The following is a 13,655-nucleotide window of genomic DNA, read 5'->3' as shown; positions in this document are numbered from 1 at the left end:
CGGGGCTATCCTCTACAGGACACCCTACCCGAGGGGCGGGGCTATTCTCTACAGGACACCCTACCGGGGGGGCTAGGCTATCCTCTACAGGACACCCTACCGGGGGGGCTATCCTCTACAGGACACCCTACCGGGGGGGCTATCCTCTACAGGACACCCTACCTGAGGGGCTATCCTCTACAGGACACCCTACCTGAGGGGCTATCCTCTACAGGACACCCTACCTGAGGGGCTATCCTCTGGGTCTGAGAGGGGCACCTCTCCCTTTAGGAGGAGCTCCAGCGCCTGAGAATCAGCTACGTCTACAGGCCGCTCCCCTCGCTTGTTGGCCTGGAATGCATTTCCTCCATGTGTCAGCAGCAGCTTGACAATCTAGACGGAAAAGGAAGGGACAAGTGGTTAATGAATCCGTTATGGTCCTGAATGAACAGATAATTGTGAAAATGGGTTTAGGACAAGAAATATACACCTGCATTGCTTGCTGTTTTGGGGGTTTAGGCTGGGTTTCTATACAGCAATTTGGAGATATCAGGTGATGTACGAAGGACTTTGTAAATAAATGTGATTTTCATTTGAAGTGTAGAAAAATGACGTGTTTTCTTTAGACCAAGTTGTATCATCATTACTCGTTGGTTAGTTGACGGAATGAGTCAGTTAACGTAATCCTGGTTATAGAGCGAGCGAACGGCGGAGGGAGGGAAGTAAACCTTACGTCTGTGTGTCCACTGCTGGAGGCATCGTGGAGCGGAGTGTCGTCATCCAGACCCTGAGTGTTGACTTCTGCTCCGGCTGCAATCAGAACCTTTGCCACGTCGAAGAAACCAAGGTTACACGCCTCGTGAAGGGGCGTCCAGCCTGACAGAGGATGCATTTTTAAAATGGTAATAACATAATTATCATACTATTTTTTTTATTTCACTAGGTAAGTCAGTTAAGAACTAATTCTTATTTACAATGACGGCCAATCAGGGAACGGTGGGTCAACTGCCTTGTTCAGGGGCAGAACGACAGATTTTTACCTTGTCAGTTCGGGGCTTCGATCCAGGAACCTTTCGGTTACTAGTCCAATGCTCTAACCACTAGGCTACCCTGCCGCCCCAAACTTCACAGTACTAACCTATGAAATACTTGATTCATTGTTTCTACGGGACACATTTAAACAAAGTACTACTGGCAAACGCAACATTGAGTATGAACTGAATCCTCAACACTTCTGCAAATCTCTGCACTATAAAAGAACCTTGTCGTTGTATCAAGGCCAGGTGTTCTTTTACCCGCGAAGTCTTTAATGTTGACGTCAGCTCCGAGGCTAATAAGCTCCTTGACCTGTTTGGCATCCCCTCGTATGGCGGCCATGTGTAGCGGCGTCTCGCCACGCTCGTTCCTCTTGTTCACCTTGTCCCTCGCTCTGGAGGCCGTGCTGCTAGGGAGCTTCTTCTGCACCGTGGGGGCCTGGGACGGGTGGCTAGGGGTAGAGTCTGAGGGGAGGTGAGAGAGAAAGAGTCAAAAGACTAGAGATGATCTAACACTCAACCAAAACAAACTGACACTGGCCAGTGTCTTTAAGGCTGTTGTTTAGCATTACGACTCATCCTTAGAACTATAGTCCTTACCACATCCCTATAGGCTGATACGAGGTTACAGAAGAGAGGGTAAGAGAGAGGGGTAAGAGAAATGGAGGGAGAGAGAGGGTAAGAGAGAGGGTAGGAGAGAGGGAGTAGGAGGAGACAGGGCATGAATGTGTTCTGACTAACCTGGGCTGTTGTCCCTAGCGGTCATCTGCATCAGGAGGGCCATCTGCTTGCGTTCCGACAGCGGGTAGCCAAACAGGAGATTAACCGGGGCCTTCTTACTCCCCCCAGACTCCTTCTTGACTTTCTTCTTATCCGGGCCATCTTTATCTACAGAGTTAGGACAGGGTTAGACTTAGAGACAAATACACGTCTCTCCAAACCAACAAGGTGTGAATCCCAAATTGCACCCTATTCTCTATATAGTGCACCTGAGCCCTATGGAGCAGTGGCCAAACGTAGCGCACTATATAGGGGGACAGGGTGCCTTATAGGACACAGCCAAGATCATCAACAAAAGGTGACCCAGTGGTCCCCCCCCCCCCCCAACCTCATCATTCACACCATCTCTCCATCACGGGCAAAAAAACAACTGTTAGCAAGTAGAGAGGGGGGAACAAAGCAAAACATTCTTTGTAGTTGGCAAAGTTGGTACCTTATCACTAATAATAGGATCAAGTCAACAACATACAGACCTGTATGACATGAGCTAGCTAGCAAGCCAGAGAGAGCAGACAGACAGGGAGGAGCAAGCCAGAGAGAGCAGGCAGACAGGGAGGAGATGGAGGAGGAAGCCAGAAAGAGCAGGCAGACAGGGAGGAGGAAGCCAGAGAGAGCAGGCAGACAGGGAGGAGGAAGCCAGAGAGAGCAGGCAGACAGGGAGGAGGAAGCCATAGAGAGCAGGCAGACAGGGAGGAGGAAGCCATAGAGAGCAGGCAGACAGGGAGGAGGAAGCCAGAGAGAGTAGGCAGACAGGGAGGAGGAAGCCAGAGAGAGCAGGCAGACAGGGAGGACAGGTCACATGCTCATGTGTGTTTACAGTGTAGCACAGCAGCGTGGGTTAGACCTGGCATGATACAACTTAATGTGATCCCGGACAAGACACACACCACATGTGTTTACAGCACAGCATGTGTGTTTACAGCATAGCAGATAGTGTGGCCTACAAGCTGCTGAAGTCACTACGTCGAGACGAGACACCTACATACACATGTCTAGAGGACCCAGGCCGAAGCTGCAGTACAGTTACCTGCTGAGTACATCCTGCAGGGAGTCACTAACCTCCCCTCAGACTCTCCCCAGGACTCAGTGGACTGGTCTGGGACTGACTCATCTACTGGGCAGAGCAGAGACACGGGAGGGAGGGAGGAGGAAGGAGGGAGAGTAGAGGGAGTAGGGGGGAGAGGAGAGGAGGGAGGGAGAGTAGAGGAGAGGGAGGAAGGGGAGAGTAGAGGAGAGGGAGGAAGGGGAGGGTAGAGGAGAGGGAGAGTAGAGGAGAGGGAGAGTAGAGGAGAGGGAGAGTAGAGGAGAGGGAGGAGGGGGAGAGTAGAGGAGAGGGAGGAGGGGGAGAGTAGAGGAGAGGAAGGAGGGGGAGAGTAGAGGAGAGGAAGGAGGGGGAGAGTAGAGGAGAGGGAGAGTAGAGGAGAGGGAGAGTAGAGGAGAGGAAGGAGGGGGAGAGTAGAGGAGAGGGAGAGTAGAGGAGAGGGAGAGTAGAGGAGAGGGAGAGTAGAGGAGAGGAGAGGAGACAGAGGGGGAGAGTAGAGGAGACGGAGGGGGGAGAGTAGAGGAGACGGAGGGGGGAGAGTAGAGGAGACGGAGGGGGGAGAGTAGAGGAGACGGAGGGGGGAGAGTAGAGGGAGAGGAAAGCAGGCAGAAAGCACAGCATTAAGGCACGCCGAACTTTCTCGCAAAAACGCTCCTTCACACAAAACACACAGACGATCAGTGATGAAGGGCTGCAGCGGCCATGTTGGCAGACAGTTATTGTCCACGCTGATAAGCGCTGTTGGATCATAAGCATATGTTTTATAAAGTATAATAAATCCATTTAGTCAGGTCTAAAGAAACACGATACGAAGGAAATGTTTTTCAGAAGAACAGAATAGGAGTCGTCTACTGTATGTTATTTGACTAGATACTGTATGTTATCAGACTAGATACTGTATGTTATCAGACTAGATACTGTATGTTATCAGACTAGATACTGTATGTTATCAGACTAGATACTGTATGTTATCAGACTAGATACTGTATGTTATCAGACTAGATACTGTATGTTATCAGACTAGATACGGTATGTTATCAGACTAGATACGGTATGTTATCAGACTAGATACGGTATGTTATCAGACTAGATACTGTATGTTATCAGACTAGATACTGTATGTTATCAGACTAGATACTGTATGTTATCAGACTAGATACTGTATGTTATCAGACTAGATACTGTATGTTATCAGACTAGATACTGTATGTTATCAGACTAGATACTGTATGTTATCAGACTAGATACTGTATGTTATCAGACTAGATACTGTATGTTATCAGACTAGATACTGTATGTTATCAGACTAGATACTGTATGTTATCAGACTAGATACTGTATGTTATCAGACTAGATACTGTATGTTATCAGACTAGATACTGTATGTTATCAGACTAGATACTGTATGTTATCAGACTAGATACGGTATGTTATCAGACTAGATACGGTATGTTATCAGACTAGATACGGTATGTTATCAGACTAGATACTGTATGTTATCAGACTAGATACTGTATGTTATCAGACTAGATACTGTATGTTATCAGACTAGATACTGTATGTTATCAGACTAGATACTGTATGTTATCAGACTAGATACTGTATGTTATCAGACTAGATACTGTATGTTATCAGACTAGATACTGTATGTTATCAGACTAGATACTGTATGTTATCAGACTAGATACTGTATGTTATCAGACTAGATACGGTATGTTATCAGACTAGATACTGTATGTTATCAGACTAGATACTGTATGTTATCAGACTAGATACTGTATGTTATCAGACTAGATACTGTATGTTATCAGACTAGATACGGTATGTTATCAGACTAGATACTGTATGTTATCAGACTAGATACTGTATGTTATCAGACTAGATACTGTATGTTATCTGGCTATAGACTGTAGGCTTGTTCATTTATCAGACTAGATACGGTATGTTATCAGACTAGATACGGTATGTTATCAGACTATAGACTGTAGGCTTGTTCATTTATCAGACTAGATACTGTATGTTATCAGACTAGATACTGTATGTTATCAGACTAGATACTGTATGTTATCTGGCTATAGACTGTAGGCTTGTTCATTTATCAGACTAGATACGGTATGTTATCAGACTAGATACTGTATGTTATCTGGCAATAGACTAGGCTTGTTCATTTATCAGACTAGATACGGTATGTTATCAGACTAGATACTGTATGTTATCAGACTAGACACTGTATGTTATCTGGCTATAGACTGTAGGCTTGTTCATATCAGACTAGATACGGTATGTTATCAGACTAGATACTGTATGTTATCTGGCTATAGACTGTAGGCTTGTTCATATCAAACTAGATACGTACGGTATGTTACTCAGCACTAACGGCCGTCGGGTCTTAACGACCTGGTACTCAGCACTAACAACCTGGTACTCAGCACTAACGGCCGTCGGGTCCTAGTAGCCTTGTACTCAGCACTAACGGCCGTCGGGTCCTAATGACCTGGTACTCAGCACTAACGGCCGTCGGGTCCTAATGACCTGGTACTCAGCACTAACGACCGTCGGGTCCTAATGACCTGGTACTCAGCACTAACGGCCGTCGGGTCCTAATGACCTGGTACTCAGCACTAACGGCCGTCGGGTCCTAATGTCCTGGTACTCAGCACTAACGGCCGTCGGGTCCTAATGTCCTGGTACTCAGCACTAACGGCCGTCGGGTCCTAATGACCTGGTACTCAGCACTAACGGCCGTCGGGTCCTAATGACCTGGTACTCAGCACTAACGGCCGTCGGGTCCTAATGACCTGGTACTCAGCACTAACGGCCGTCGGGTCCTAATGACCTGGTACTCAGCACTAACGGCCGTCGGGTCCTAATAACCTGGTACTCAGCACTAATGGCCGTCGGGTCCTAATGACCTGGTACTCAGCACTAACGGCCGTCGGGTCCTAATGACCTGGTACTCAGCACTTTATTTTTATTTTATTTCACCTTTATTTAACCAGGTAGGCTAGTTGAGAACAAGTTCTCATTTGCAACTGCGACCTGGCCAAGATAAGGCATAGCAGTGTGAACAGACAACACAGTTACACATGGAGTAAACAATTAACAAGTCAATAACACAGTAGAAAAAAGGGGAGTCTATATATACATTGTGTGCAAAAGGCATGAGAAGGTAGGCAAATAATTACAATTATGCAGATTAACACTGGAGTGATAAATGATCAGATGGTTATGTACAGGTAGAGATATTGGTGTGCAAAAGAGCAGAAAAATAAATAAATAAAAACAGTATGGGGATGAGGTAGGTGAAAATGGGTGGGCTATTTACCAATAGACTATGTACAGCTGCAGCGATCGGTTAGCTGCTCAGATAGCAGATGTTTGAAGTTGGTGAGGGAGATAAAAGTCTCCAACTTCAGCAATTTTTGAAATTCGTTCCAGTCACAGGCAGCAGAGAACTGGAACGAAAGGCGGCCAAATGAGGTGTTGGCTTTAGGGATGATCAGTGAGATACACCTGCTGGAGCGCGTGCTACGGATGGGTGTTGCCATCGTAACCAGTGAACTGAGATAAGGCGGAGCTTTACCTAGCATGGACTTGTAGATGACCTGGAGCCAGTGGGTCTGGCGACGAATATGTAGCGAGGGCCAGCCGACTAGAGCATACAAGTCGCAGTGGTGGGTGGTATAAGGTGCTTTAGTGACAAAACGGATGGCACTGTGATAAACTGCATCCAGTTTGCTGAGTAGAGTGTTGGAAGCAATTTTGTAGATGACATCGCCGAAGTCGAGGATCGGTAGGATAGTCAGTTTTACTAGGGTAAGTTTGGCGGCGTGAGTGAAGGAGGCTTTGTTGCGGAATAGAAAGCCGACTCTTGATTTGATTTTCGATTGGAGATGTTTGATATGGGTCTGGAAGGAGAGTTTAGAGTCTAGCCAGACACCTAGGTACTTATAGATGTCCACATATTCAAGGTCGGAACCATCCAGGGTGGTGATGCTGGTCAGGCGTGCGGGTGCAGGCAGCGAACGGTTGAAAAGCATGCATTTGGTTTTACTAGCGTTTAAGAGCAGTTGGAGGCCACGGAAGGAGTGCTGTATGGCATTGAAGCTTGTTTGGAGGTTAGATAGCACAGTGTCCAAGGACGGGCCGGAAGTATATAGAATGGTGTCGTCTGCGTAGAGGTGGATCAGGGAATCGCCCGCAGCATGAGAAACATCATTGATATATACAGAGAAAAGAGTCGGCCCGAGAATTGAACCCTGTGGCACCCCCATAGAGACTGCCAGAGGACCGGACAGCATGCCCTCCGATTTGACACACTGAACTCTGTCTGCAAAGTAATTGGTGAACCAGGCAAGGCAGTCATCCGAAAAACCGAGGCTACTGAGTCTGCCGATAAGAATACGGTGATTGACAGAGTCGAAAGCCTTGGCAAGGTCTATGAAGACGGCTGCACAGTACTGTCTTTTATCGATGGCGGTTATGATATCGTTTAGTACCTTGAGCGTGGCTGAGGTACACCCGTGACCGGCTCGGAAACCAGATTGCACAGCGGAGAAGGTACGGTGGGATTCAAGATGGTCAGTGACCTGTTTGTTGACTTGGCTTTCGAAGACCTTAGATAGGCAGGGCAGGATGGATATAGGTCTGTAACAGTTTGGGTCCAGGGTGTCGCCCCCTTTGAAGAGGGGGATGACTGCGGCAGCTTTCCAATCCTTGGGGATCTCAGACGATATGAAAGAGAGGTTGAACAGGCTGGTAATAGGGGTTGTGACAATGGCGGAGGATAGTTTCAGGAATAGAGGGTCCAGATTGTCAAGCCCAGCTGATTTGTACGGGTCCAGGTTTTGCAGCTCTTTCAGAACATCTGCTATCTGGATTTGGGTAAAGGAGAACCTGGAGAGGCTTGGGCGAGTAGCTGCGGGGGGGGGGGGGGGGAGAGCTGTAGGCCGAGGTTGGAGTAGCCAGGCGGAAGGCATGGCCAGCCGTTGAGAAATGCTTGTTGAAGTTTTCGATAATCATGGATTTATCGGTGGTGACCGTGTTACCTAGCCTCAGTGCAGTGGGCAGCTGGGAGGAGGTGCTCTTGTTCTCCATGGACTTCACAGTGTCCCAGAACTTTTTGGAGTTGGAGCTACAGGATGCAAACTTCTGCCTGAAGAAGTTGGCTTTAGCTTTCCTGACTGACTGTGTGTATTGGTTCCTGACTTCCCTGAACAGTTGCATATCGCGGGGACTATTCGATGTTAGTGCAGTCCGCCACAGGATGTTTTTGTGCTGGTCGAGGGCAGTCAGGTCTGGAGTGAACCAGGGGCTATATCTGTTCTTAGTTCTGCATTTTTTGAACGGAGCATGCTTATCTAAAATGGTGAGGAAGTTACTTTTAATGAAAGACCAGGCATCCTCAACTGACGGGATGAGGTCAATGTCCTTCCAGGATACCCGGGCCAGGTCGATTAGAAAGGCCTGCTCACAGAAGTGTTTTAGGGAGCGTTTGACAGTGATGAGGGGTGGTCGTTTGACTGCGGCTCCGTAGCGGATACAGGCAATGAGGCAGTGATCGCTGAGATCCTGGTTGTAGACAGCGGAGGTGTATTTGGAGGGCCAGTTGGTCAGGATGACGTCTATGAGGGTGCCCTTGTTTACAGAGTTAGGGTTGTACCTGGTGGGTTCCTTGATGATTTGAGTGAGATTGAGAGCATCTAGCTTAGATTGTAGGACTGCCGGGGTGTTAAGCATATCCCAGTTTAGGTCACCTAACAGAACAAACTCTGAAGCTAGATGGGGGGCGATCAATTCACAAATGGTGTCCAGGGCACAGCTGGGAGCTGAGGGGGGTCGGTAGCAGGCGGCAACAGTGAGAGACTTATTTCTGGAGAGAGTAATTTTCAAAATTAGTAGTTCGAACTGTTTGGGTATGGACCTGGAAAGTATGACATTACTTTGCAGGCTCTCTCTGCAGTAGACTGCAACTCCTCCCCCTTTGGCAGTTCTATCTTGACAGAAGATGTTATAGTTGGGTATGGAAATCTCAGAATTTTTGGTGGCCTTCCTGAGCCAGGATTCAGACACGGCAAGGACATCAGGGTTAGCAGAGTGTGCTAGAGCAGTGAGTAAGACAAACTTAGGGAGGAGGCTTCTGATGTTGACATGCATGAAACCAAGGCTTTTTTGATCACAGAAGTCAACAAATGAGGGTGCCTGGGGACATGCAGGGCCTGGGTTTACCTCCACATCACCCGCGGAACAGAGAAGGAGTAGTATGAGGGTGCGGCTGAAGGCTATCAAAACTGGTCGCCTAGGGCGTTGGGGACAGAGAATAAGAGGAGCAGGTTTCTGGGCATGGTAGAATATATTCAGGGCATAATGCGCAAACAGGGGTATGGTGGGGTGCGGGTACAGCGGAGGTAAGCCCAGGCACTGGGTGATGATGAGAGAGGTTGTATCTCTGGACATGCTGGTTGTAATGGGTGAGGTCACCGCATGTGTGGGGGGTGGGACAAAGGAGGTATCAGGGGTATAAAGAGTGGAACTAGGGGCTCCATTGTAAACTAAAACAATAATAACTAACCTGCACAACAGTATACAAGGCATATTGACATTTGAGAGAGACATACAGCGAGGCATACAGTAATCACAGGTGTTGAATTGGGAGAGCTAGCTAAAACAGTAGGTGAGACAACAGCTAATCAGCTAGCACAACAACAGCAGGTAGAATGGCGATTGATTAGGCAGAGAGGGTCGGATTAACTACACACAGAGCCTAAGTGCGGCTGGGGCCGACAGATAAAACATAAACAAGCAGAATGGATTACCGTGATTAATGGACAGTCCAGCATGCATCAGCTATGTAGCCAAGTGATCAGTGTCCAAGGGGCAGCGGTGGATGGGGCAGGGAAGCTGGACTGGCGAGTGTTATCCAGGTTAGAAAACTAACAATGACTAAATAGCTTGTAGCCAGTTAGCTGGTTAGCTTCTGGAGGTCGGGTCGTCGGGTCCTAATGACCTGGTACTCAGCACTAACGGCCGTCGGGTCCTAATGACCTGGTACTCAGCACTAACGGCCGTCGGGTCCTAATGACCTGGTACTCACCTCTCGTCTCTTATGCACTCTGGACTACGTAACTAAACTATTTGGTAGAAGGTGGCTGGCCGAACAGGCAAGTGACACGTCTTGAAGACAAAGTCTATTTGCTTTCACTAGTCCGCATGTACATGTGCATTTGCTGGCCACAACAAAAAATAAACCAAGGCAAGCATCACACAGTTCTTCTCCCTAAAGTGGCTGAATTAATGAAGGTGATGCAGGGGTGAGGGGTCATACTGGTGTTGGCTTTCTGCCAGGTTTGAGAAGTCAAAAGCCCATTGGATTAGTTATTTGTATAGCTGCAACCATTTTGATTTCCTTGCATTTTTTCCCCCCCTCTCCATTACGGTTCTTCCTTCAGACAGACATCCGTCAAAAAAAAGTGAGTTCATTTGCACAATGTCTCTCGTTCAAATTCGCTTGTAAAATGTCCAAACTCAAAACAAAAAGAGACATTCGGTAGCTCCTACAGTCCTGTGAAAAAGTATTTGCCCCTTTTCTAGTTCTCTACTTTGCATCTTTTTGTTACAGAATGTTATCAGATTTTTACCCAAAACTTAATATTCGATAAAGGGAACCTGAGTGAACAAATAACACAATGACATATTATTTCATAAAAAGTTATGCAACACCCAAATTCCCCGGTGTGAAAAAGTAATTGCCCCCTTTACATTCAACAACTGGTTGTGCCACCTTTAGCTGCAAGGACTCCAACCAACCACTTCCTGTAGTTGATCAGTCCACCTTTAGCTGCAAGGACTCCAACCAACCACTTCCTGTAGTTGATCAGTCCACCTTTAGCAGCAAGGACTCCAACCAACCACTTCCTGTAGATGATCAGTCCACCTTTAGCAGCAATGACTCCAACCAACCACTTCCTGTAGTTGTTGATCAGTTTCTCACGTCGCTGTGGAGGAATTTTGGCCCACTCTTCCATGCAGAACTGCTTTAACTCAGCAACATGTGTGGGTTTTAAAGCATCAACTGCTCGTTTCAAGTCCTGCCACAACATTTCAATTGGAATTAGGTCTGGACGTTGACTAGGCCGTAAAAATATTCTAATTTGTTGCTTTTTTTTTAATAGCCATTTTCGTGTACCGTAATTTCCGGACTATAAACCGCTAGCATAATTTGAATAAGCCAAGTAGCCAATGGGCAGAAAGTAGCATAATTTGTCTGATTCCCTGTAATAACAGGAACAATACTGTATTTTAGAAAGTGGTTTCTTGCATCAAACACATTCAGTCACGTCCTTGTCTGAAGGACAAGTGGATGAACAGGTTCATGTGAAGCCCTGCATGTGTTTTCTTCAAAAGGCCTATATTGAACACCTGCACATTGAATATTAATGATAGAACAGCCATTTCCATGTTAACATATTATGGGATGCATGTTCTCCATTGTTTTTAAATGGTAGGCCACTGCTGCTGCTCCAGTTTCAACTGTTCTGCCTTATTATTATTCGACCATGCTGGTCATTTATGAAGATTTGAACATCTTGGCCATGTTCTGTTATTAATCTCCACCCGGCACAGCCAGAAGAGGACTGGCCACCACACATAGCCTGGTTCCTCTCTAGGTTTCGGCCTTTCTAGGGAGTTTTTCCTAGCCACCGTGCTTCTACACCTGCGTTGCTTGCTGTTTGGGGTTTTAGGCTGGGTTTCTGTACAGCACTTTGAGATATCAGCTGATGTACAGAGGGCTATATAAATAAATTTGATTTGATCAGGTAGGTAGGTCAACATTGTGATCAAATAGCCACAGTAGCCTACTTGGCCACTTCATACCAACAGTGTTCACTGCGTTGGAAGTTGAACAGATTTTTCAAAATGTTCAAGTTTGCGCTCAGTACACCTGAGATTTGATCAGTGTCGGATTGTACTTTTTTTTAAGGAACACCGGCGCTGAATTTAACATCTCTCCAACAAGACAGAGCTTGAGAGGATCTGCAGAGGAGCACGGTGAGAAACTCCCCAAATACAGGTGTACCAAGCTTGTAGCGTCATACCCAAGAAGAATCAAGGCTGTAATCGCTGCCAAAGGTGCTTCAACAAAGTACTGAGTAAAGAGTCTGAATACTTATGTAAATGTGATATGTTTTTGTCCTTAAGGGGTATTGTGATGTCCTTAAGGGGTATTGTGATGTCCTTAAGGGGTATTGTGATGTCCTTAAGGGGTATTGTGATGTCAATATGGGGTATTGTGATGTCCTTAAGGGGTATTGTGATGTCCTTAAGGGGTATTGTGATGTCCTTAAGGGGTATTGTGATGTCCTTAAGGGGTATTGTGATGTCCTTAAGGGGTATTGTGTTTAGATTGATGAGTGAACAAAAGTATTTAATCCATTTTAGAATAAGGCTGTAACGTAACAAAATGTGGAAAAAGTCAAGGGGTCTGAATACTTTCCCAAATGCACTGTAGTATAATCTGTATAAACTACCTGTAGATAGGATAACATGCATATAGGATAACCTGTATATACTACCTGTATATAGGATAACATGCATATAGGATAACCTGTATATACTACCTGTATATAGGATAACATGCATATAGGATAACCTGTATATACTACCTGTATATAGGATAACCTGTATATACTACCTGTACATAGGATAACATGCATATAGTATAACCTGTATATACTACCTGTATATAGGATAACATGCATATAGTATAACCTGTATATACTACCTGTATATAGGATAACATGCATATAGGATAACCTGTATATACTACCTGTATATAGGATAACCTGTATATACTACCTGTACATGGGATAACATGCATATAGGATAACCTGTATATACTACCTGTATATAGGATAACCTGTATATACTACCTGTACATAGGATAACATGCATATAGGATAACCTGTATATACTACCTGTAGATAGGATAACATGCATATAGGATAACCTGTATATACTACCTGTACATGGGATAACATGCATATAGGATAACCTGTATATACTACCTGTACATAGGATAACCTGTATATACTACCTGTACATAGGATAACATGCATATAGGATAACCTGTATATACTACCTGTACATAGGATAACATGCATATAGGATAACCTGTATATACTACCTGTATATAGGATAACCTGTGTGGGAATGTGGTATATGGCCAATATACCACGACTAAGGGCTGTAACCGCGTTGCGTCATGCATAAGAACAGCCCCTAGCCGTGGTATATTAGTCATATACCACACCCCTCTGGCCTTAACGCTTAATTATATATACACTATTCATGAAAACGGCACACAAGGATATTTATGGAAAATAATAAAGATACCCAATCGTCTTCTCACACACAGTTGCTTAGCAGCCAGGTGAGTAGCTCGTGGGTCGTTACCTGTGTCAGAGTGTCTCTCCTCGTTGCGAGGGGGGCTCATGGTGAAGGACAGTTTGCGTTTCATGGAAGACTTGGGTGGTTTTCCTTCCTTAACCCCCAACAACTTACTCCGGTCCAGCTTCAGAGTCTTTGTGAACGGGGAAATCTTATCTTTGTTCTGGAGAAAGGAAAAAGGAAGAATTAAGGAGTTAAGTCCAAATTAAGCCAATAAAAATGAAGGTGAATTCATTATCTCAGATTGATCCAGGTTTTCCTTTAGGATTTTGCCTGTGCTTAGCTCATTTCTGTTTATTTTTTATAATGACAAACTCCTCAGTACTTTGCAATAAGGCAATAAAGTTATACTGCAAAAAAATGTGGCAAAGCCA

The 13,655-nt window shown here is 45.7% G+C and overlaps 1 protein-coding gene across 4 annotated transcripts in view; it reads right to left on the bottom strand.

Annotated features, from left to right (window-relative positions):
* The window catches only part of LOC139375790 (ankyrin repeat domain-containing protein 12-like), a 65,592-nt gene that overhangs the window by 22,895 nt on the left and 29,042 nt on the right, over positions 1 to 13,655 (bottom strand). For 3 of the 4 annotated variants that reach the window (XR_011627849.1, XM_071117650.1, XM_071117651.1), the window contains exons 3-8: positions 13,288 to 13,444; positions 2,821 to 2,904; positions 1,755 to 1,901; positions 1,275 to 1,478; positions 713 to 855; positions 225 to 372 (exon numbers count right to left, since the gene is read on the bottom strand). Coding sequence is in view for 3 of the 4 variants with exons in the window: in XM_071117650.1 (XP_070973751.1) it covers positions 225 to 372; positions 713 to 855; positions 1,275 to 1,478; positions 1,755 to 1,901; positions 2,821 to 2,904; positions 13,288 to 13,444 (883 nt within the window). In the remaining variant the exon portion in view is untranslated. The remainder of the gene's footprint in view (positions 1 to 224; positions 373 to 712; positions 856 to 1,274; positions 1,479 to 1,754; positions 1,902 to 2,820; positions 2,905 to 13,287; positions 13,445 to 13,655) is intronic. The other variant, XM_071117652.1, reaches the window with a different exon arrangement.

This window comes from Oncorhynchus clarkii, chromosome 20 (genome assembly GCF_045791955.1).
Source record: "Oncorhynchus clarkii lewisi isolate Uvic-CL-2024 chromosome 20, UVic_Ocla_1.0, whole genome shotgun sequence".
In the NCBI taxonomy this organism is placed as follows: domain Eukaryota; kingdom Metazoa; phylum Chordata; class Actinopteri; order Salmoniformes; family Salmonidae; genus Oncorhynchus; species Oncorhynchus clarkii.
Note: the sequence above shows the minus strand (reverse complement) of the source record. Positions and strands in the feature narration are given on the sequence as shown.